At 48.3% G+C, this 20,863-nt stretch overlaps 1 protein-coding gene across 13 annotated transcripts in view; it reads left to right on the forward strand.

Annotated features, from left to right (window-relative positions):
• The window catches only part of LOC111146150 (Ral GEF with PH domain and SH3 binding motif 1), a 275,084-nt gene that overhangs the window by 65,542 nt on the left and 188,679 nt on the right, over window positions 1–20,863 (forward strand). For all 13 annotated transcript variants that reach the window (XM_022501573.1, XM_022501576.1, XM_022501574.1 and 10 more), the window contains exon 4: window positions 1,111–1,161. In XM_022501573.1, the coding sequence (XP_022357281.1) occupies window positions 1,111–1,161 (51 nt within the window). The remainder of the gene's footprint in view (window positions 1–1,110; window positions 1,162–20,863) is intronic.

Raw genomic sequence — 20,863 nt, forward strand, 5'->3', positions numbered from 1 at the left:
CTGAGACTAGGAGAGGCTAAGCCACGTGTCAAAGACCATATTACTAGTGTTAAGCGGTGATATCCAGACACGCACTCAAGCCCTGGTGATTTCAGAGCCCCTCTTCGTTCCACTGCATCACAGCAACCCCTTTGACCTGTGGGCCATGAGCAGGGTGTCTGCTTGAGTTAGGAGGCATCCAAATGCCCTTGGTTCTCCTTTCCCTGGCCTCTCACAGACATGTCTGTTAACTGACACCTGGCATCCCAGGTGACATATGGAGATGGGCAGATCATGAGCAGTCAGCTCAGTGCACACCTTGCCCAGAAAAGATTGTCAGCAATGGTGCTTTCTCTTATGTTGCATGATGAGCAGCTAATGATGGGAACAGCCTTTAACTAGATGTGTATTTTCTATATTTACAACATTAGTGCTTCACAAGCTAGCTGTGGTAAAGGGCCAGTTTTTTTCATTTCCCATCTGTTGAGGACTGATATTTAAAAAAAACAAAAAAACAAAAAAACACAACAAAAACGTTGTGGCAATTTGTTATAAAAGTTCCCAAATGCTTGTTCTCAAATTCTGTAGTTATCTCATTGTGGGCTGGCTGGCGGAATAGTTTGCGGTCCAGCACTGGTCCAAGGGTGCATCTCGAGTAGCACTCTACTGTATAATTTAGAGGAGGCTTAGACTTCAGAAGAAATGTACAATTTCTATAAGCCACAGTTTCTTTAAAATTTAAATTTAGAGTAATAGATAGTGTCTCTGTTTAGCATTCTAGTTTTTAATATTGTGTCTACAACTTTTTTAAATTACAAAAGTAATTCATGCTTGAAACAGAAACTCAAATAGGACAAAAATATCCAAACTAAAAATGTTCCCCTTAATCTCAGTCCCACCCTCCAAATGACTGTCATCAATTCTCAAATTGGGAGTTTGTCTCACATTAAAGAAAGAGGGGTGTGGGGTGAGGATTTATGAGGGGGGAGGGATGGGAGAGGCATTTTAGAAATTTTTTATTCTATTCTTTCTTGATTTTTATTTCAAGGGAGAATGTGTTATTACTCTGTGTGGATTCAAATTTATCTTTGATTTCCAGCATATTCTAATGCTGCTTCTCTTTTGTTGCAGAGCCAGATCACGTTAATGGACATACCTGTGTTTAAAGCCATCCAGCCGGAGGTCTGTACTTTGTCCTTCAAATTGTTCTAAACACTGTGGCTGGGAAGGGGAAATTTAGTCAGCCACGTTTGAATGACTGTTGGTTTCTCTCTTGAAGTCTCTATAAACATATCGTTGATTTAAGCCCGTATTAAAGAGTGCATCTGTTAGAGTGCATCCAGGAGCTTCTCATTCTTGAAGGTGCTCATTCTTTGAGCCCGGTGTTTGGGTTCTGCAGAGAATGTTGGTGGCTCTGGTCCATTCTGGCAGGGCTGGAGGCAGGTGGTGCCCAAGGCGTCCAAGCCTGAGCCAGGCTTTCCCGCACTGATTCCGTTTCCCAGGCTCCTCCCGTCGAGAATGGTCGCTGTCGAGAACGGGATGTGAGGGAATGTTTTTCTGGAGAGCTTTCTTTTTGTCGATCCCAAATTCTGGTGGTCGCCTTGTTTCTGATTTTGAAACCAGTTGCCACAGCAAAACATACACATATTTACATTAAGAGCATATGTACATTTTTAGAAACAGCATATTCAATAGAGAGAAAAAAGTTGGTTTTGGTCTTTAAAAATATCCTGGAAATGTTTAGTAGTTGATAACAAGGCTTTAGAGTTGTTTTAGTTAGGGTTCTTTTTTTTTTTTTGGCAAGTAATAGAAATCCATTTCAAAGTAGCTGAATAAGCAGAAGAGGAGTTTATTATGGGGATAAAGGGACACTTTATGGAATCCATGAGCATGGAGTTCAGGCAGCTGGAGAGCCAACCGAGACGTAAGCTGTCTCTGCCTCTTATCTCTGCTTTGTCCTCTCTTTGCTCTCCTGCCTTCTTTCTGGTCTGTTCACATGGTCCAACCTGGTGCTCCTAAGGGCTTGCATTTACATGGTCCTCCTTTAGGCCACCTTCCAGACTTGAGACCAGCAGCTCTCAGTCCAGCCCGGCGGAGCCACATGACTCATGCTGGCTCACGACCCAGGCCAGGAGTATGTGGTCAAGATGAGCAAACACAGCCAAGGGGACCCGGTCTGGTGAATGGGGTGCATGTGTCAGAGAAGAGGGCTGTACGTGGGGTGATAAGTCAGAAAGTGTCTGCTGCAACCTGGTGTGAATTCCAGAACTCTCGTGACATGCAGCCCTTCCTCTCATAGTATGGTAGCTGTTAAGGCTTTGAGAAAAGCAGCATATTTTAATACAAAGCCAGACAAAGGATCCAGGCCTTCTGAGAGCTGGCATCTAACCTACTGCAAATTAAGAGGAAGCTAGTACTTCTAGCTGCGCTCAGCACTTATGCGAAGACGTGGCAGTGATTTGTAGGACTGTGCACGCGCGCACGTGTGCTGTGCTCATCGGGTTTGGGGAGCAGAGCTATGTTTGCTGTTTTGAATTGTCTGACTTCTAATCTTTTACTGTTATCTTCTAACATGAGATTACCCAGTCTTTCTAATTAAAAAAAATAAAACAACTCTACCTCTTGGAGACGTTTAGGGGTGTAATTGTGTGAGGGTTGCTTTAGTTTTCTGCTTGAAGTTATTTGTGATCATGTTCTATGCTGAGCTTTGCTCTGGAGCTCTTTAGACATGTGGATCTTTTTTTTTTTTTTTTTTTAAAGATTTTATTTATTTATTTGACAGACAGAGATCACAAGGAGGCAGAGAGGCAGGCAGAGAGAGAGGGGAAGCAGACTCCCTGCTGAGCAGAGAGCCTGACGTGGGGCTCGATCCCAGGACTCCAGGATCATGACCTGAGCCAAAGGCAGAGGCTTTAACCCACTGAGCCACCCAGGCACCCCTAGACATGTGGATCTTTATTCTTTGTCCTGAGCATCTGAGAGAGGAGCCCTGCTCGCCATGAGCCCTGAATCCTGAACCTGCGTGTGCCCAGGGACGCTGGCCTGGCTGCTCAGGCTCATCATAGGATGGAAAATGGTGGGGACTAGGGGCAGACCAAGGCTTTTCCCCAGGACACTGAGGTTTGTAAGGTGTCTCAACCAAGACATATCTTGATTCAAATTGTGATAAGACATTAAGGTGGAAATGTTTTGCTTTCACGATTTTTGCTTGGATCTGTGGTTGTCAATTGTGGCTGCATATCAGAATCACCTGGCGGCCTCTGAAACACGCGGTGCCCAGGTTCCACCCTCAAGCGTTGAATCTGGGTCTCTGGGTCAGGGCCTGGAGCCCAGACAACCCCATTTTGTAGAAAGTTACCAGGTGATTCTGATAGAGAATGAGGATTAAAAACTGGTTGCTTTGAGGTATCTGGAGAAACCGCAAACTTGAATGTCTTGGATCTATATTAGCTAAAAATAGAAGAGTTTGCTCCTCATCGTCACTGTCAAAACTGTGGTTAAAAGGAGGATCCTGGGAGCTGCCCCAGCTTTTTTTTGCTGTTGTTATTGTTGGTAGCAGACTGAGAATTGGAGTTTTTCTTCTTGATGATGCCTGCCATGTTGTGGCTGGGCCACCCCAGAGTTGGAGGGATATGAATAAAGGACAGTTACAGGTTCAACAAGACTACGTGCATCTGTGCCCCGTAGGGTTAGAGAGGCACCGGGCATCTCTGTTTCAGTGAGTTGTAGCCACTATTCTTTTTGATATGTAAATTGTCCTGTCTTTAGCCAGTGGGAGCCTTGTCATGTCACCACCTGTATCCCCTTAGCACGGTCCCTTGGTTTGGATGGCTTCCTTGCTCTTTGGTGCCACGAGCTGTATCAACATTACGTCATACGACTCCTGCTGAAGACCTGGAATCGGGTGTGCCTTCAGGGTGCTGGTTTCTTTTGCTGGAGATGAATATTCAGAAACCACAGTCTGGGCGAAAGGGCGCTCAGGAGAGGAGGTTGCAGTTGCTTTTAGGCCCTTTTGGCGGCCCGGGCTGAAGAAATGCCTGTTTTTTCAAAGGAGAAGTCCTGGCGCACCTGGGTGGCTCAGTTGGTTGAGTGTCTGATGTAGTTCCTGCTCAGGTCATGATCTTGGGGTCAGGGGATTGAGCCCCATGTCGGGCTGTGTGCTGAGCGTGGAGCCTGCTTGGGATTCTCTCTCTCCCTCTCCCTCTGCCTGCTTGTGCGCTCTCTCTCTCTCTCAAAAAGTAATAAAAAATAAAAGGAAAAATCAGGAGTTCATAATGAGGGTAGGTGGTGTTCTTTCTCCGCATTCTTCCTTCCCTCTTCATCCTTGTCATGACTTCCCTGTGGGTGGTGTCTTTCTCATCCTATTGACTCTGGGCTTGGCCCTGTGCCTTGGGCATAAGTGACCGCATGGCACGTGGGGAGTGAGAGGCATGACCGGCCCTCCTGGAACTCTCCGTGATACGTGGGTTGCTGTTGCTTGTTTAGCCCGAGTCCGCAAATGCGGATGTCATAGATGACCTGAACCAAACCCAGAGCCTGAATTCCAGCCTAACCTGGCCCTGCCCCGGGGAGCCCAGCAGAGACTGACTGAACTGCAGCCCTTCTACCGACCCCCGAGTGTGAAATAAATATTGCTGTTGTAAGCCTCTGAGATTTGAGGGTTGTTTGTCATATCACATTATCTTGTTGGCATGTGACTGACACAATGTTGATCTTTCCAACTCAAATCTAACATTACAGTGTTGGGAGCTTAACTCCTTTGATTTTTGTATGATTTCTTTTACAATGACAGTTTTGGTTTCTAACAATAAATGCATTTTTGTACTATCTCATCATATATGTGTGTGTGTGTGTGTAGACACATACACACATACAGTAGTTTAAAAATGATAATACTGGTATAATATTAACCAGCAGACTACGGATTGCAGTTTAGCATTTCTTTGCAGTTCTGTTTGTCTTCAGTACCTTTTCTTCTCATCTTCCTCCCCCGTACCACTTCCACACCCACGTGGGCCCCCCTTCTTGACTTCCCTAAAAGGCTTTTGGAAGCACCAGGACAGAAAAGGAGGGCTGTGCTCCCTCAGCTCTGGAGTCTGCCTTCCGAGAGACCCTGTTCGATCCCAGTGCCTGGAACGCAGTGGATACTCAATATTTGTTGAATGAGTGGAGAAGGAATGAATGGGAGACGCGCAGGAGCAGAATGTTATCTGGCTGTGTTTAGGCTCATTGCCAAGGGTGGGGGGTGGGCCAACTGAGGGAACATTATTACCAGGGTGCCTGTTTTGTGGTGGAACTGCTTCCCCCAAAACAGGGGTTTTGCCTGGTGAGCTCAGCCTTTGAAGATTCCAGTTTCCAAATGCTGTTGATAACTGAGGGTAGAACTGTGGCTTCTGCTTATTTCTGCGAGGGAGACCGCAAGAGCATTGTCGCAGGGCTTAGAGGAAGCTTGGCAGACGGTGAGTTAAGGACTGGCAGAGAACAAAGAAAATGGAAGTTAGCAAGTAGAGAACCATAACTGCCCCGTTCCCTGGTGACTCTGACAAGTGACCAATTTTATCAAGCACTGGCAAGTTAATGCAGATACAGCCTCACAGCATAATGGCTCACAGCTGGGTTTAGCTTCTATGCGGTGGCCCAGAACCATCACCACTGTGGTGGATTCCTAGCTGCCGGGACTCGGGCTGAAGGAGGCCTTCCTGAGGGGTCCCGGTGGTGGCAACCTTGTGTGGTACATTTGTGGGGTGGCATTTTGTCCCCACCAGTATTCCCTCCCACATCTGTCATTATGCCCAAACTCTCAGCCCATGGAACTAAAGGCCCAGCTGTTTCTCAGAGGCAGTGGAACTCTCAGAACTGGTTTTGTCATTGGTTTCGATGTCAACAGGGAGCAGTATCAAGGGGGACCTACCGTTCTTAGAAGGTGCTGAAAATGAGCACAGTCTGCGCGTCCCTCCACCTAGGGCTCTGTCCACACTGGGCCAGTAGGTCCGCTCACCGGCATGGTGCTCGAGAGCAGGGGCTCGTCTGACAAAGCCAGGGGTGGGGCCTGGCCTCACTCTTCAGGATGAAGAGTGAGGCCAGGCCCCACCCTGAAGAGTTCAGACTGCGGACAAGTTGTTCATTCTCTTTATGCTTCCATTATCTTGTGTAGAGTGGGGGAAATCACAGTTTTTACCTTACAGTGGGTGTGTGAAAACTTAGTAGCAGGCTGTCAGTTCCTGATGGCTTGTGGCTGTTTGCCCTCACTGGTACCCAGTTCGAAGAGGCTGTGAATGTTACGGACGGGCAGTTGTGCTCAGCAGAACACGCAGTAGCCTCCGTGTGAGAGCAGCTGGCCCCGAGGAGGCTGGGCTTTCAATAGCGGAGTGGGTAAGAGCCCTGTTCCTGGAATCCCTGAGGTCTGAGCTCCCATCCTGGTCCTTGGAGGGACTTCGTGAAGCTGCGGTCTAGGTGAAGATTCACACTGCGGTGCCCCAGGACCCTGCGGACATTGCTGGAGAGTCTCTCTGCCTTGGAGTTGGCACATTGGCACTGACCCTTAAAGGCTGAAATGGACTGTATTTTATGGGTGGTTTGGGAAAGGGGATGGGAATTAGGAAGAGCATTTCAGGCAGAGTGAATAACTCATTGAAAAGGCGGATAATATATTTAGTGAGATTTAACACTACTTTAGGTGCCGGGTGGCTGGAGAGAAGGAAGGCGAGCCTGCTGCTCTCCCAGTTCTGTGCTCCTCAAGGGTCCCATTGCCAGGGATGTTGGCATAGTAAGGGCTTACCAGAAGTCACTGTGTCATTCTCTTGCCCACTGGCAGCTGGGGGCATGCAGGGTCACAGAGGCACGTGGATGGGTGTCCAGTGGGCCTGAGTATGAAGGAAATGAGCCTTAGTGGTACCAAATCAAGCTTCTCTGTGTGCCTGTGTTTTTCCCAGTTTTTGCTGCCATCCCCACTGCCAGAGGCCCCAGTAGTGACTGACCTTCACTCGCTTACTCTCGTTCACTCATCAGTCTGCTGGGCTGCGTGCTGGAGAGACACAGATGAGGGGGACACAGGGACACAATCCAGTGAGAGGGAGGAACAGTGATGTGAACAAACAGTAGACAGGAAGTATCTGGGGATGTAGAGACGTCAGGGAGAGTGGGTGGTAGGGATGGGCAGGAAGCCGGGCTCTACGTTGTTGGATTCCGGGATCCACTGAAGGATTTCAAAAAGGGAGTAACATGGACAGGTTGTATTTTAGGAAGTTCATTCTCAGTGCTGGAGACAGAACCAACCAGACTCGAGACCAATTAGGTGCTTTGCAATAGTGTGGGGCCGGGGGGCAGCCCCGGAGAAGAGAGAGCCTGGCGTTAGGCTGGTTATGAGGCAGCTGTGAGGCCCGAGACAAGAAGAAACAGGAGAGAAGGGAGTGGACTGTGCGTTCAGGGAACAGAAGGAAGGGCAGTGGGGAGAGAAGGAGACAGAGGAAGTGGCTTCAGAGGCAGGAGGAGGCACAGGGAGCCTGGAAGCAGAGCAGGGGCGTCAGGAATGTTTACCCTGGGGGAGGGAGGCCGGAAGGGCTGGAGAGGGCTGATGGCCTGGAAGACTCAAGAAGGAGTGAGGAACCAGAGGTCGAGCAGGAGGCAAAGCACAATTTGGTTTGGAGTCAGAGAACGAGCTGGAGGCCAGGAGGTGATCGAGGGAGAATGATGGCAGAGTGCAGGGTCTGGGAGGTGGGGAGGCTCTGGAGACTTGATGGGAGGAGGCTCTGCCTTTGGGGAGCGGCAGTGGGAGGACGATGAAGGTCTCTCCTCGGGGAGGCGGGGGTATGGTGTGACCCAGGGGCGAGAAGGCACACCACCCAGTTTAGGGATGCCCCTGGCTCTGATGACTGGAGAACGAGAGGAGGAGACCATGGGCCCGAGCCAAAGGCAAGGGTGCTGACAGCAACGAGTCGGGGAGATGGAGGTGCCAGGAGGTAGCCTGGGCTCCCCCAGAAGACAGCTGAGGGCCTAGACTAGCCACATGAGGTAGGGGACCAGAGTGTCACCAGCACCTGCCACCAGGTTTCAAGGCACAGACCGGGAGCTCATTGTTAGGGGAGGGCAGGCAGGGGCTAGTCTGGGTGGGCTTGCAGTCCTCTGCTGTCCTCACTGTGGCCCCGGGGGGAAGCTGGGGCTGAGAGAGAAAGGCAGGTGGCTTCGAATGAGGAAGGGAGCAGCATTAGCGAATGTTTAGGGACAAAGAGGCTTTCTCCGGAGAGAGCTTGCCTCCCTGAAGGGCACTTAGTCTAGAGAGGTTTGGCTTCACCCTTCCTGCCTCAGGGCTTGAGGCCTCTGAGCGGGACTCCACCAGCCTGTGCTGCTTTGCGGAGGGGCTGGCCTGTAGGAATGGAAGGCTCCCTGCTGAAAGTACGCCATTTCCTCTGGGCCACGTGACACGTCGCAGCGCAGGAAAACACTGCCTGTGGGTTCAGGAACCTGACCCTCTGGCCTTTTGTCTGGACGCCGGGTCGCCTGCTCTGAAGAAGCGGGCATTCCAGAAAGCCGAGGTCAGGGTTGGCTGTCAGACAAACGCTGTGTGTCTTTGCTGCTCCTTGGAATCACAGTGTTTGGCCCTAGGAGGAGTGAAGCGCGTTGCCAGCAGGCGGTTATTTGTAAAGAGGAGATCGGTTTCGATGACATCATGAAAACCCTCTCTCAGGTCACATGCCAGGCAGTTTTCTCAGACCATTTATCTCCCTCCACTACCCCAGCCTGGCCTGGGTCTCTGCCACCACTCCTCCGATCACATAGCCCCGCACTTCATCTTGCTTCCCTACCTCCTTTCCGCAACCGGAGACATCTTTCTAAAGCCGCAGTCTGACCCTGTCCTGCCTAGACCCCTCGGAGGCGCCCCACTGCTCCTTGGACACGCAGCTCTTTTACTGTGCCGGCCAGGTGGCGTGAGGGGCCCGCAACAGACCTCCCGGCCTCAGCCAGCCCAAGCCTGCTGCTCCGTGCGGCCCATAGCCTCCCTGGCCTGGCCTCCCCGCTCCCGCACGTGCTCTCCACCGCCTTGCCATCCGTCGCAGAGGTGGAGGGAGCAGCCGGGAGCACTCGACTGGGAGGTGCGCGCGTTCCCCTCACGCTCGCCGTGATGTCTCCTGCTTGCCGTGCGTGGCACTTTTCACGGTTGTACTGAAATGTCATGACTTAAAAGTTCGAATAATTAGTTATTTCCAGTCTGGCTGCCTCCTAGGTTATAAACTCCATGGATACGGGGACCGTGCCAATACTATTCCCTGCATATCCTGTGACCCAGCGCAGTGCCCGATCCCGATGTTACTTAATGAATACATTTAGGATGTGGCAGTGATGATAATGATAAGATCTCATTGAATCCTCATCACTGCTGTGCTGCAGTGCCTCCCTGGGTTCAAAAGACTGAATTAGGTAGTAGGTAGGACCTACCTACTGCCTAGGGGGTGGTCCAGGTGCTTCCTGTTGGGGCCAAGATGTGCGCACGGGGCTCCCAACATGAGGCTCATTGGCGCTGAAGTTCGCACCGGAAGCCTGAGCAGCCGCCTCAGTGACTGCTCCGAGTTGGCATTTGTTACTTGCTTTTCATTTCCTGGTAGCTGCTCTCCCCATTGTAGTGACTTCTTGTCACAGTGGAAGCAAGTAGAAAAGGCTTCTCCCCAGCTCCACTCATGATGGAAGGAAGGGTTGGAGTCCCTCCCTGAGCCCCAGAAAAACACTTGTCTGAAGGGTGGGGAGAGCCGCCAGGACAGGACTCAGGTCTGGCTGCAGACATAGGCCAGCAGTGTATTTGATCCAATGAAACCCACACTTTGTACCTTCAGACTCATTTTCCCCCTCTTCTTGGGTGTGGATAGGACAATAGTGCTGGTTAGAAACCAAATTTCCTTTTAAATGAATTAATAACATGAAGCAGAACCTTTGGTGAACAGCTGTTTTTATCCTCGGGAACTTGGCGCCTGGTTGTGATTTTGTCTGCAAGGAAAACAAGGTTCATGTGGACAGTGTGTTAAGAGCAGCTGCCTGGTTCCAGGCAGTTTGATGTGACTGGAGGTCCCTAAGCTTCAGGGGCAGGAAGGTCTGCATTTGCAGCCCCGCTCTGCTACACTCTCACTGTGTGATGGTGCCAGGTTCCTGCACGTTTCCATATCAGTAAAGTAGAAATGATGCCTGTCCCAGGCAGACGGCCCAGCGCATGGCAGAAACTCACAAGGCATTTCTTCTCTTTTGAGAGGAGTCAGGGACGTGGCAAGGAGAAAAGGAACAACAGTGCTAATAAGTCAAGCTTAGAGGGACCTTGGGCCAGCAATGTGTCAGGTTCTCTGAGGGAAGGATGCTCTGTGTCACGGCTGTGGTCCTTTACTCCAGGCACATTTTTTTTGTTTTTCTTTTGGGAGAGAGCAAGAGAGAACATGAGTTGCGGGGGCAGGGAGTGAGCACAGGGAGAGGGAGAAGCAGACTTCCCGCTTAGTGTGGAACTAACATGGGTTTCGATCCCAGGACCCCGAGATCATGATTGGAGGCAAAGGCAGATGCTTAACTCACTGAGCCCCCTATGTGCTCCGGCATGGTGCCACATTATAGGATCAATATTGTCAATACTTGTTGAATGAGTGAGAGGCAGATAGAAAAGTACTCCTATATGGCCTAAAGCTTAAGAGCTTGGGGTCTGGAGTGAGAAGGATTAGGTGTGTTTCTGTGTGACCACACCTGTCACTTACTGTCTCTGAGTCTCAGTTTCATTTCTCTAAAATGGAGATGATAATATAACTACCTCAAAAATTGGACATGAGAACTGAATGAGATTTTTTCCAGCTTCACTGAGGTGTAATGGATATATATAAATAAAGTCAAGAATTCGATAAGTTTGTATGTATATATGTGTGAAACCAATCAAATTAAAGCAGTAAACATACCTGTCCCCCAGAAAGTTTCCTCACACTCCTTGCAATTCCTCTCTCCCTTCCCACTCCCTCCACGGTCTTCTTGGAATCAAGTAGAATCAGTTCTTAAAATGTATTCTTCTATTTCAAAATTGCCTTGGCTATTCTAGTCCTTTCCATTTCCATATGAATTTAAAAATCAGCTTGTTAGCTTTACAAAAATGCTTGGTGTTCGGATGCCTGGGTGGCTCAGTCAGTTAAGCATCTGCCTTCAACTGAGGTCATGATCTCAGGGTCCTGGGATCGAGTCCCGCATCGAGCTCCTTGCTCAACAGGGAGCCTGCTTCTCTCTCTACCTGGGGCTCCCCCTGCTTGTGTGCTCTCTTTTTCTCTCTCTCTGACAAATAAGTAAATGAAATCTTAAAAAAAAAAATGCCTGCTGTTGAATATGATCACGTTGAATCTGTAGATCAGTTTGGGGACAGTTGACATCTTAACAATACTGAGTCCCCTGAACCGTGAACACAGTGTGTGTATCCACACATTTAGATCTTTAATTTGTTTTAGTAATCTTGTAGTTTTCAGTGTGCAGATCTTACACATCTTTTGTCAGATTGATTCCTAAGTGCTGCATTTTCTATGCTGCTGTTAATGTTATTTTATTTAAATTAAATTCCAACTGCTCATTCTTAGTTTATGGAAATAGAGAAATGTTTTAATTGGCCTTATATCTTACAAATTTGCTAAACTCACTTATTCTACTAGCTCTTTTGTAGGTTCTGTAGAATTTTCCACACAGATGATTTTTCTGTGAACCACACAGTCTTATTTCTTTGTTTCTAAACTAGGTGATTTTATTTCACTGACTTGCCTTATTTGCTGGCCATACTGTTGGTTAGAAGTGGTGGGAGCAGATATCTTTGGCTTGTTTCTGGTCTTGAAGGAAAAGTTGTCTTTCGTGGTTAAGGATGATGTTAGCTGTCAGCTGTATGTTTTTCATTTGCCCTTTATCAGGTTGAGGTTTTTCCCCTCTGATCCTAATTTGCTAAGAATTTTTCTGAGTGGATATAGGGCTTTATCAAATGTTTTTCCTGCGTCTGTTGAGATAACCATGATTTTTCTTATTTGGTCTGTTATTGTGGAGAATTGCATGATTGATTTTTTTTTTTTAAAGATTTTATTTATTTAGGGGCACCTGGGTGGCTCAGTCGTTGGGCATCTGCCTTTGGCTCAGGTCACGATCCCAGGGTCCTGGGATTGAGCCCAGTATCAGGTTCCCTGCTCAGCAGGAGGCCTGTTTCTCTCTCTCCCACTCCCCCTGCTTATGTTTCCTCTCTTGCTATGTCTCTCTCTGTCAGATCTTTAAAAAAAAAGACTTTATTTATTTATTTGACAGAGAAACAGCGAGAGAGGAAGCACAAGCAGGGAGAGTGAGAGAGAGAAGCAGGCTTCCCTCTGTGGGACTCATGATTGATTTTTGAATGTTAAACCAATCTTGCATTCCTGTGATAAACCCCACTTGGTCATGACATAGAATCCTTTTTGTATATTGTTGGATTCGATTTGCTAAAATTCTGTTAAGAATTTTTGTATCAGTGTTCATGAGGAATATTGGTTTATATTTTTCTTTTCATGTAAAGTATCTTTTTCTGGTTTTAGTATCAGTATAACGCTGCCCGACTGACCAACCTACCTACCTACCTACCTATCTGTTTATCTGTCTAACTAAGATAGAGTGTGTGCACAGGCACATGCCCATGCAGTGGGGGGTAGGGGAGAGAGGGAGGGAGAGGCACCAGTGGACTCCATGCTGAGTGTGGGGCCTGACTCAGGTCTCGATCTCATGACCCTGAGATCCAGTTTAAGCTGAAATCAAGAGTTGGAAATTCAGCCAACTGAGCCACCCAGGTGCTCCATGCTGACCTCTTAAACTAAGTTGGGAAGCACTCCTTTCTTTTCAGTTTTCCAGAAGAGTTTTTGTAGAATTGGTATGATTTTTCTTAAATATTTGGTAGATTTGGCCAGCAGAGCTGTGTAGACCTGGGGTTTTCTTTGTGGAAAGAGTTTTGGTTTTTTCCTCTTAAATAGACTATTTTATAGAGCGGTTTTAGGTTCACAGAAAACTGAGCAGAAAATGCAAAAAGTTCCCAAATATTCCCTGCCCCCATATGCACAGCCTCCCTATCAGCATCCCATCAGAGTGGTACATTTGTTACATTGGGCTCTGAGCTGGGTGTGGAGCCTGCTCAAGATTCTCTCTCTCCCTATGCCCCTCCCCTCAACTGTCTGTCTGTCTTTCTCTCTCCCCCTCTTAAAAAAAATGAATTCAATTTCTCTGATAGATAATGGAGTTACTCAGGTAAGCTGCTTCTGTTTTTAGTAAGCTTTGGTTGTGTTATTTGAATGAGTTTGTCCATTTTATCTAAATTAAATTTATTCACATGGAGTTTTCATAATATTCCCTTATCCTTTTAATATCTATGAGATCTGTAACAAGGCTCAGATACTTAACCAATGGAGCCACCCAGGTGCCTCAGTTTATGCAATTATTTTTTTAAAGATTTTATTTATTCATTTGACAGAGAGAGATCACAAGTAGATGGAGAGGCAGGCAGAGAGAGAGAGAGAGAGGGAAGCAGGCTCCCTGCTGAGCAGAGAGCCCGATGCGGGACTCGATCCCAGGACCCCGAGATCATGACCTGAGCCGAAGGCAGTGGCTTAACCCACTGAGCCACCCAGGCGCCCAGTTTATGCAATTTTTATAGTTAATCTGATACTAGTTATTTTGTCGTAAATAGAAGCAAAAGCCTCCTTCTTTATTTTGAAAACTTTTTTTATTTTGAAAACCATCTTCTGTGGGGGGAAAAGTTATTTTTCTTAAATTATATTAAGGTGTCATTCTACTCTGAAAGTGTGTAGGATGGCATAAAATTGCACCACATACATCTGGGCAATGACAGTTTTCACTGTCACTGTGTTCTGCTGTATAACATTTTCCCTGGGAAAAGAATTTATAAAATTGTACCTTACCTTCATGACTATGTGCATCTGTTTGCGTTTACATCGATCCTAGCTTAAGTTGGAAAGTGTCAAATGAAAGAGTACAGTGAAGCTTACATAATCTTTGGTCTTACTTTCATACAGAAATTCAGTCCGCAGGGATAGGGTGCTTTGCAGTGATCACGTGACTCCTGGAAGGGGGATGGAGCACCCACTTCCCAAAGATGCATGGTGGGGCAGGGAGACAGGGGAAGGAACCTTACTAGGAAGAAGGAGGCTTGACTTGGAAAGGCCTGCCATTTTCCAAAAGTTGGACTTACCCAGACACAAAAGCCTTGTTTTGAAACAGCCTTCAAAATTGCCAAAGAAGTCACTTCCGACAGGAGAGAACTTGGTGAAGCCATGTAACCTGCACCTGACCGAGCTGAGCTGTGACTCAGAGCAGAGGAAGGAGATTAAAGCAGTTCCTGTGTCAAATCATACGATTTCTAGAAGAGCTGACCTGTCTTCCGATATTTTGAAGTAGGTCATGGAAAGAATGAGCAGCTGTGCCATTTCTTTTGAAATTCGGTGCACAGACTGTTCATGGCAATCTTGGTGCCTCCAGCTCCTGTTGGTTTCTGTTACCTGTGTGTTGCCAACATCCAGAAAGAATTCTTAGATTGTGAGCTCCTTTGGGAAACTTCCAAGTCTTCGAAATGGCAGTCCGTTTCTTTGCCAGCTCAGTTTTGACTGAAAGGAATGTCAAGGCTTTCTTGCCTGAATGAAGCATCTGCTTTGTCTGGCCACACGTCCGGCATTGCAGCTTTGATGATGCGCGGAGGCCCGCCTGCCACTGCGGCTGGGACCTCCCGTGCTGGCATCGATGTCAAAGACTGCAGTGGTCCTGAAAGCCGCTTTGAAAGCCTGCAGTTCCGTTGGTGCTGGGGCCTGAGCTCCAGCCTTCTCGGGACGTTTTGCTGTGAAATGGAGCAGAACAGAAGCTGCTCCCGCCACGCAGGAGTTCGCTGGCTCCGCAAAGGACAGGTCTTGAAGTACTGGACTGAACTTCAAACTGAAGTTCTATTTTTTTTTTTCTTTGAAAGTAAAGGAAAACACACAAAACAGAGAAAGAGGAATTCTTTCATGACTTGGCTTCCATACTAGATATTTTTGGCCCTGTGTATGAGGTAAATCAATTCACCACTATAGTTGTTTCTGAAAAATGGGCGTTTTTGGCCATGCTGCCCTCTAGAAGAGGAGACCGGGCTGGGCAAGTCTGTAAACTTTCTGCTGCTGGAAGAAATGTCTGTGCAGCCTGGGCGTGGCAGAAGCATGCTAAGCAAGCCCTCAGCAGCAGAAATCTGGAGACACCTGGAAGCCTTACCCTTCTCTTTGGAAGGCTTCAGCTGCTCAGCCAAACATGCAGAGGGAGTATGGATTCACAGTCCTTCCTTGGGGACAGGCCATCAGTGAAGGAGACCTTTATAACATTGCTGTCCCCAGCGGCTCGAGAGAAGAGAAAATGCTGAGGCATTGATTCAGCTGGAACACTCGTGGAGAATGGTGCTAGTCCTGACACTCGCAGATTCTCATCAGCGGGCTTTGGGAGTGATGGTCAGTGGGCCACTGCTTTCCTTTGGGAGTCAGGGTTCTTAGCAGCTGTTGGTAAACAAAGAAGTCAACTTGACCGGATGTCAGTGTGTTATGTGTCAAGGAGATCATGTGTGTTGGATGTGAAAGAATGCTTCACAATATTACTTTATGTTCAATAATAGTATACCCATATTTTTTGGATGCTTACTATGTGTCAGTCACTATTCTAATAATTTAACATAAACTGAACCATTGAGTATTCACAACAGTTTTATAAGGTAGGCGCCTTTATTATCTGCATTTTCAAATAGGAAGACTGAGGCCAGAGAGATTAATCGATGTGCCCAGCATCAGAGGGCTGGTCAGGGCACGTCAGCCCCTGGAAACTGCCTTTCTCGTGCCAGGCTGCGGGCGAGAACCACATTATGGCTCATGTTTGCCCTTTTAGCACAGTTTGAATTTCTTTTGATTCTTTTCAGGATATTGGTATTACTTTTTAATTTTTTTTTTATTTTATCTTTGAAAAAATCAGAGAGAGAGGGGCACCTGGGTGGATCGGTAGGTTCAGCCTCTGCCTTCGGCTCAGGTCATGATCTCAGGGTCCTGGGATGGAGCCCTGCATCGGGCTCTGTGCTCGGTAGGGATTCTGCTTTTCCCTCTTACTCTCCTTCTGTGCTTTCCCTCTCTCTCTCTCAAATAAATAAATAAAATCCTGAAAAAATCAGAGAGAAATAATCTATGAAAAGATTTTTCCATTTAGGTTTAATGTTAAGATAAATTATATACAAAGTTTCACAATTGTGTTATTCCCATTTTACTGGGGAGGGAGCCCATAGCTTTCCTTAGGTTCCAAAGACTCTGCAGCTCAAGGGCAGGACCACATCTGGTGTCTTTGTCTCTCGGATGCTGGGCACAGTGCTGGACGCAGTGTTCGTTTGGTCAGTTTTCACGGACTCACTGAATATTTATGCTGTGCTAGAAGAGTTCAACCTCCGCTGTCTGGAAAACTCAGTTTTTCAAATCACTTGACTTCCTGGAGGTTGATAGAGGGTACCTCTCGTTCAGTCAGCAGTTAGTTCCTCAGTGCCTGCCGTGGCCAGGTCCTGACTTGGGAGCCGGACACACAAAGGTGAGCACGTTCGATCCTGAGGTGTTTCCCCTGCACATTGCATGTAGTCTAGGAAGGGAAGACAGCCTATTCAAGAAGCACGCCCGTGAGGAACAGTGAGGGCTACTGTCGGGGAGTAATGTGTGCTGCAGGAGCATCTGACTCGGTTCAGGGTGGCGGAGGGGCTTTAGGAAAACGCGTCGGGATAAATGATCTAGGAGCCAAGACCTGAGGAATGACGTGGAGTTGGTCAGGCGAGGGGGAGGAGAAGGAATCTTTCCGGCGGAGGGTGCAGCGGGTACCAGGGCCTTAGGTGAGAGAGTGGGGCAGGGAGGACAGAGGCCTGACAGGAGCGCTGTGCTGGCTGGGTCACGTGCAGAGACCCCCGAGCAACTGAGTAGCCGGAGTCAAGCAGATGTTGGGGGGCACTCAGAGGACGTGGTTTTGTGCGTATTGAATTTGAGGTGCCCAGTGCCCGAAGGTGCAGGTTGGGGCTGTTCTGTGGACCTAATCTGCAGGCTCTCCGGCAGAATTCTAGGTTCCTAGGGGCTGCTGACCCAGCTCTGTCTATAGGAGGACCCTTAAGCTAATGGATGGGTCTGAGGGGCTGTCATGCCACTGGAGACTCATTAGAGGCCAAAGTGTTCCTGAAGTTGGGAAAGCAAAGCCCCTGAAGGGGCAGCCTTGAGAGAAGTGGCCCTTGTGATCACCAGAGCAGCTGGATGGGGAGACGCTGTGTGGAGAGGAGCACCTTGGATAGGATCCCTTGGATAGGAACCCTCCAGAAAGGAAAGGGAGGGGTCAGGGCTCAAGCAGAGTATCTCAGGGGAGACTCTGTGGCATACTGGTGAGCAGCATGAGTTATGGTTCAGACAGCTGAGTTCGAGATCCCGCCTCCACCACAAAACAGCTGTGTGAATTTGGGCAGGTTCCTTAACATCTCTAAGCCTTCATTATCTCATCTGTGAAATAGCGAGGACAACAGTAGCTACTCCATAGGGTTACTGGGAGGGTTTGTTTGATAATGCACTTAAATCCTTACTTAGCACTCTGGCTGGGACAGACGTAGTCAGTGCTCAGTACAGGGTTGCTGCTGGGGTTCCTTCTCTTCCTCTTTTTCCTCTCCCCTCAATTGTTAGTGCTATCATCATCACACAGATGTCTCTCTGACAGGGACATAAACTGGTCTTGAATCTTGAATCCCAGTTCTACGGATTTAGGAAGGCCAGAGCTTTCCTTTCCATACAAGTTCCCAGAGGCTTACTTCTGTCACATACGCCATTTCTACGCTGGACCACAGTGATGTGGCCACTCCTGCAAGCTCTCCCGAAGGATCCGCTGCCCAAGTGCTAGGGAGCCATGGAGACTCATGGGAAGGGAACCTTGGGAGCCACTCCTTTGGCTTTGACAAGCCTTGTAGGCATCATTATTTCTAAAGCACCCACTGGCTGTGCCATCATTGTGGGCCCCTTCGCTGATCCCAGCCTCTTCTGGCTTTCCCATCTCTGCATTCCTCTCTCCGGGCCATCCATCTCCCTTCCCTGTGCAGAGCAGTTCAGATGCCCCAGCACCTACAGCCCAGTGTCATTCTCACATCCACCAAGGCGCTCAGCAGGACCGCCCTTCATCGACGACTGTGTCAATATTCATTGACCAATATAGCCTCTCTGGTGGGAGGTTGGGGGAAGAGGTCCAACTTCATTATTCTTATTTTCTTGGTGGTCTTAAATTCTTTGCCCAAGGCCCTAGGGAAAGAAGAGTTGGCAGGTGAAATTTTCTAAAGGAGTTGGGTTGGGAGCATGGATTTTGGTGTGTGGCCTACTCAGGTTGTAATCTTGGCCTTCCCAGGTGCTGCTGGGCAGCCTCACGCAGTTTACTTCTCTTCTCTGAGTCCCTGAGCCTCAGGGTTCAGGCCAGCTTTCCCTTCTTGGAACGTTCATACCCTAGAGCAAAAGTCCTCCAGGGCGCCTGTGGGACAAGATACTCACTTAACCTCCACCCTTCCCATTTCTCTGAAGGATTAGTCCACAGCCCTGATTTTGTTGAAATTTAACTGCTAACCTCTCTGGAGGGAGGCAGGAAAGCAACTGTACATCTGGAGTGTCAGCAGATTCTAGAATCCCTCAGAAGCCATGTCCCTCGTCTATGGTTCCTGACTCCTAACTCTGTGAAGGAGGTCCCTGGACTCCTGTTTGATTGGTGTCTCTGAGAGAGGGGCCTCCATTAGGCCTTCCCATCCCTTCCTTGCCTTTTTCTTCACTGAGGCCATCCAGGCTGATGGGCTGAGAACATAAACGTGGGAGACCACGTCATTCAGGATGTTTTTAGTTTTAAATAGCAGAAAACAACTCAAGCTAGCTTGACAGAAGGGAAATTTGCTGTAAGCCTCCGGGGGTATCTCATGGGACCTGGAAGTAAAGAGAAGCTGGACTCTGGGCCTGGAAATCTGAGCAGACTCCAGTCTTTCATCTCTTCCCCTTCCTCCTCTCTTTTTCTCGGGGCTTCCTCTGACCCTTCCCTACCAGCAAGGGTGGGGCACAATGTGGCTGCCCAGGACTCCTGAGCCCTAGATGCTGACGTTTTTCTCTTTCCCTCCTTCTAGATTCCGGATCCATACACAAGGAATTACTAATGGCCCAGTGGGGGTTGGGTTTCTGTCACTGGAAGTGATATGCCTGTGATGGGGTTGAGGACAAGTTGCAGTTCCCTGAATGGTCAAGAGCTGGGCAGACACCCCCAAAATGCAAGTCGTGGGGAACCAGTGTCTTTCAGTGTCCCCTTGTCCTAATATGTCATTTGTTTCTTGGGGACCTTCTGGTTCTGACCTATCGGCTCTGGTCGGTGCCTCTCACATTCATATTGTGCCGGTTTCGGAACAGAGCCCGAGAAGGGGGACGGGGCCTGGGGAGGGGGAGTTGGTTGAGTGAGTGATGGCTCCTGCCAATTAGTGGCTCTGAATTGTCTGTGTTTGGACAGTCTTTGCTTGGTCACAGCTTAAGTCAGATGTGGGAACACTTGGCCCTTAGGAAGTGAACTTCACACAACCCTTTGGAGTCAAGAAAGATCCCCTTATACAGGGGCTCATTCTGCATTTTGAGAACTCCTCCCGTGGTCTCTGATGTGTGCCTCCTCGAGAAATGAGCGTCAGCCTCTGGAGGGCCCCAGATAAACTGTGGCCTGTCTGGGCTACCTGGGTTCCGTAGAGGCTCCCCCAGACCTCCTGTCAATGGAAGGAGACCCAAGCCACCATGGTCCCTTCCTCCCAGGTGGTCATGGCAGTGTGGCTGGAACGGGACTCCACCTTGGCTGGGCAATGAGGGGCTCTGCCTTGGTGGCTGCGCCTGTGTGTGGTGTTCCTAGAATGAAAGCCTATGTTTTATGGAAGTACTTTTCTTCTAGACACTTAGAATTTAGTAGGGTGTATTAGACAAATTATATGTTTAACTGGAAAAATCTACCTGCATTTTATTTTATTTTATTTTTTAAAGATTTTATTTGTTTATTTGACAGAGAGAGATCACAAGTAGACAGAGAGAGAGAGAGAGGGAAGCAGGCTCCCTGCCGAGCAGAGAGCCCGATGCAGGACTCGATCCCAGGACCCTGAGATCATGACCTGAGCCGAAGGCAGCGGCCTAACCCACTGAGCCACCCAGGCGCCCCTCTACCTGCATTTTAAATCCTTTCTTTATATCTAGCTGGTATTTAAAAAGCCATTTTGGTAACTTCTGACTGGGTTTATACCTTAGGCAATTGAGACAGTTAGGTTGACTCTCTTTCCCACCCCAAGATGTTTAAAAAAATAAATAGCATTTAATGGGATTTTGCATGCCAAGGTTTAGGCTGTGACTGTAAGAGCATAAAAATGGGTTTGTATGGAATGGGAAGGTTAACAAGCCATCCCCCTCAACCCCCAGCCTCCCTCTCACAGAGTGGTCCTGGCAGTCCCCTTCCTGCGTGTAAATACTCAGGGTTGCCTCATTGGCATGTCAGCACGGGGGGAGAAGAAGCCAGATGATTTTATGATCCATAAATGCAAGCACCAGACATGCTCCGAAATTCATTAGTGTTTGCCTGTCATTACAAATAGCCTGTGTTGTTTGCTTTCTGACTAGACAGGCGGAGAGGCAGGGCCCAACTTCTGGGGCATGGAGGGCTGCGAAGCCCTGACTCTCTTGAGAAATGAGAGTTTAAAGCAAGCTTTTAATTTATGGCTGAAGATTGTTTCTTGCTCTTGAGTTTAAGTCTTGAAAGTTTAGATGTAGATCGGCTTTTCCTTCAGCGGAAAATATGAGGTTCTTGGATAAAACCTACTCACAAA

This window comes from Enhydra lutris, unplaced genomic scaffold (assembly GCF_002288905.1).
Source record: "Enhydra lutris kenyoni isolate GAN:26980312 unplaced genomic scaffold, ASM228890v2 scaffoldscaffold13, whole genome shotgun sequence".
NCBI classification, from domain to species: Eukaryota; Metazoa; Chordata; class Mammalia; order Carnivora; family Mustelidae; genus Enhydra; species Enhydra lutris.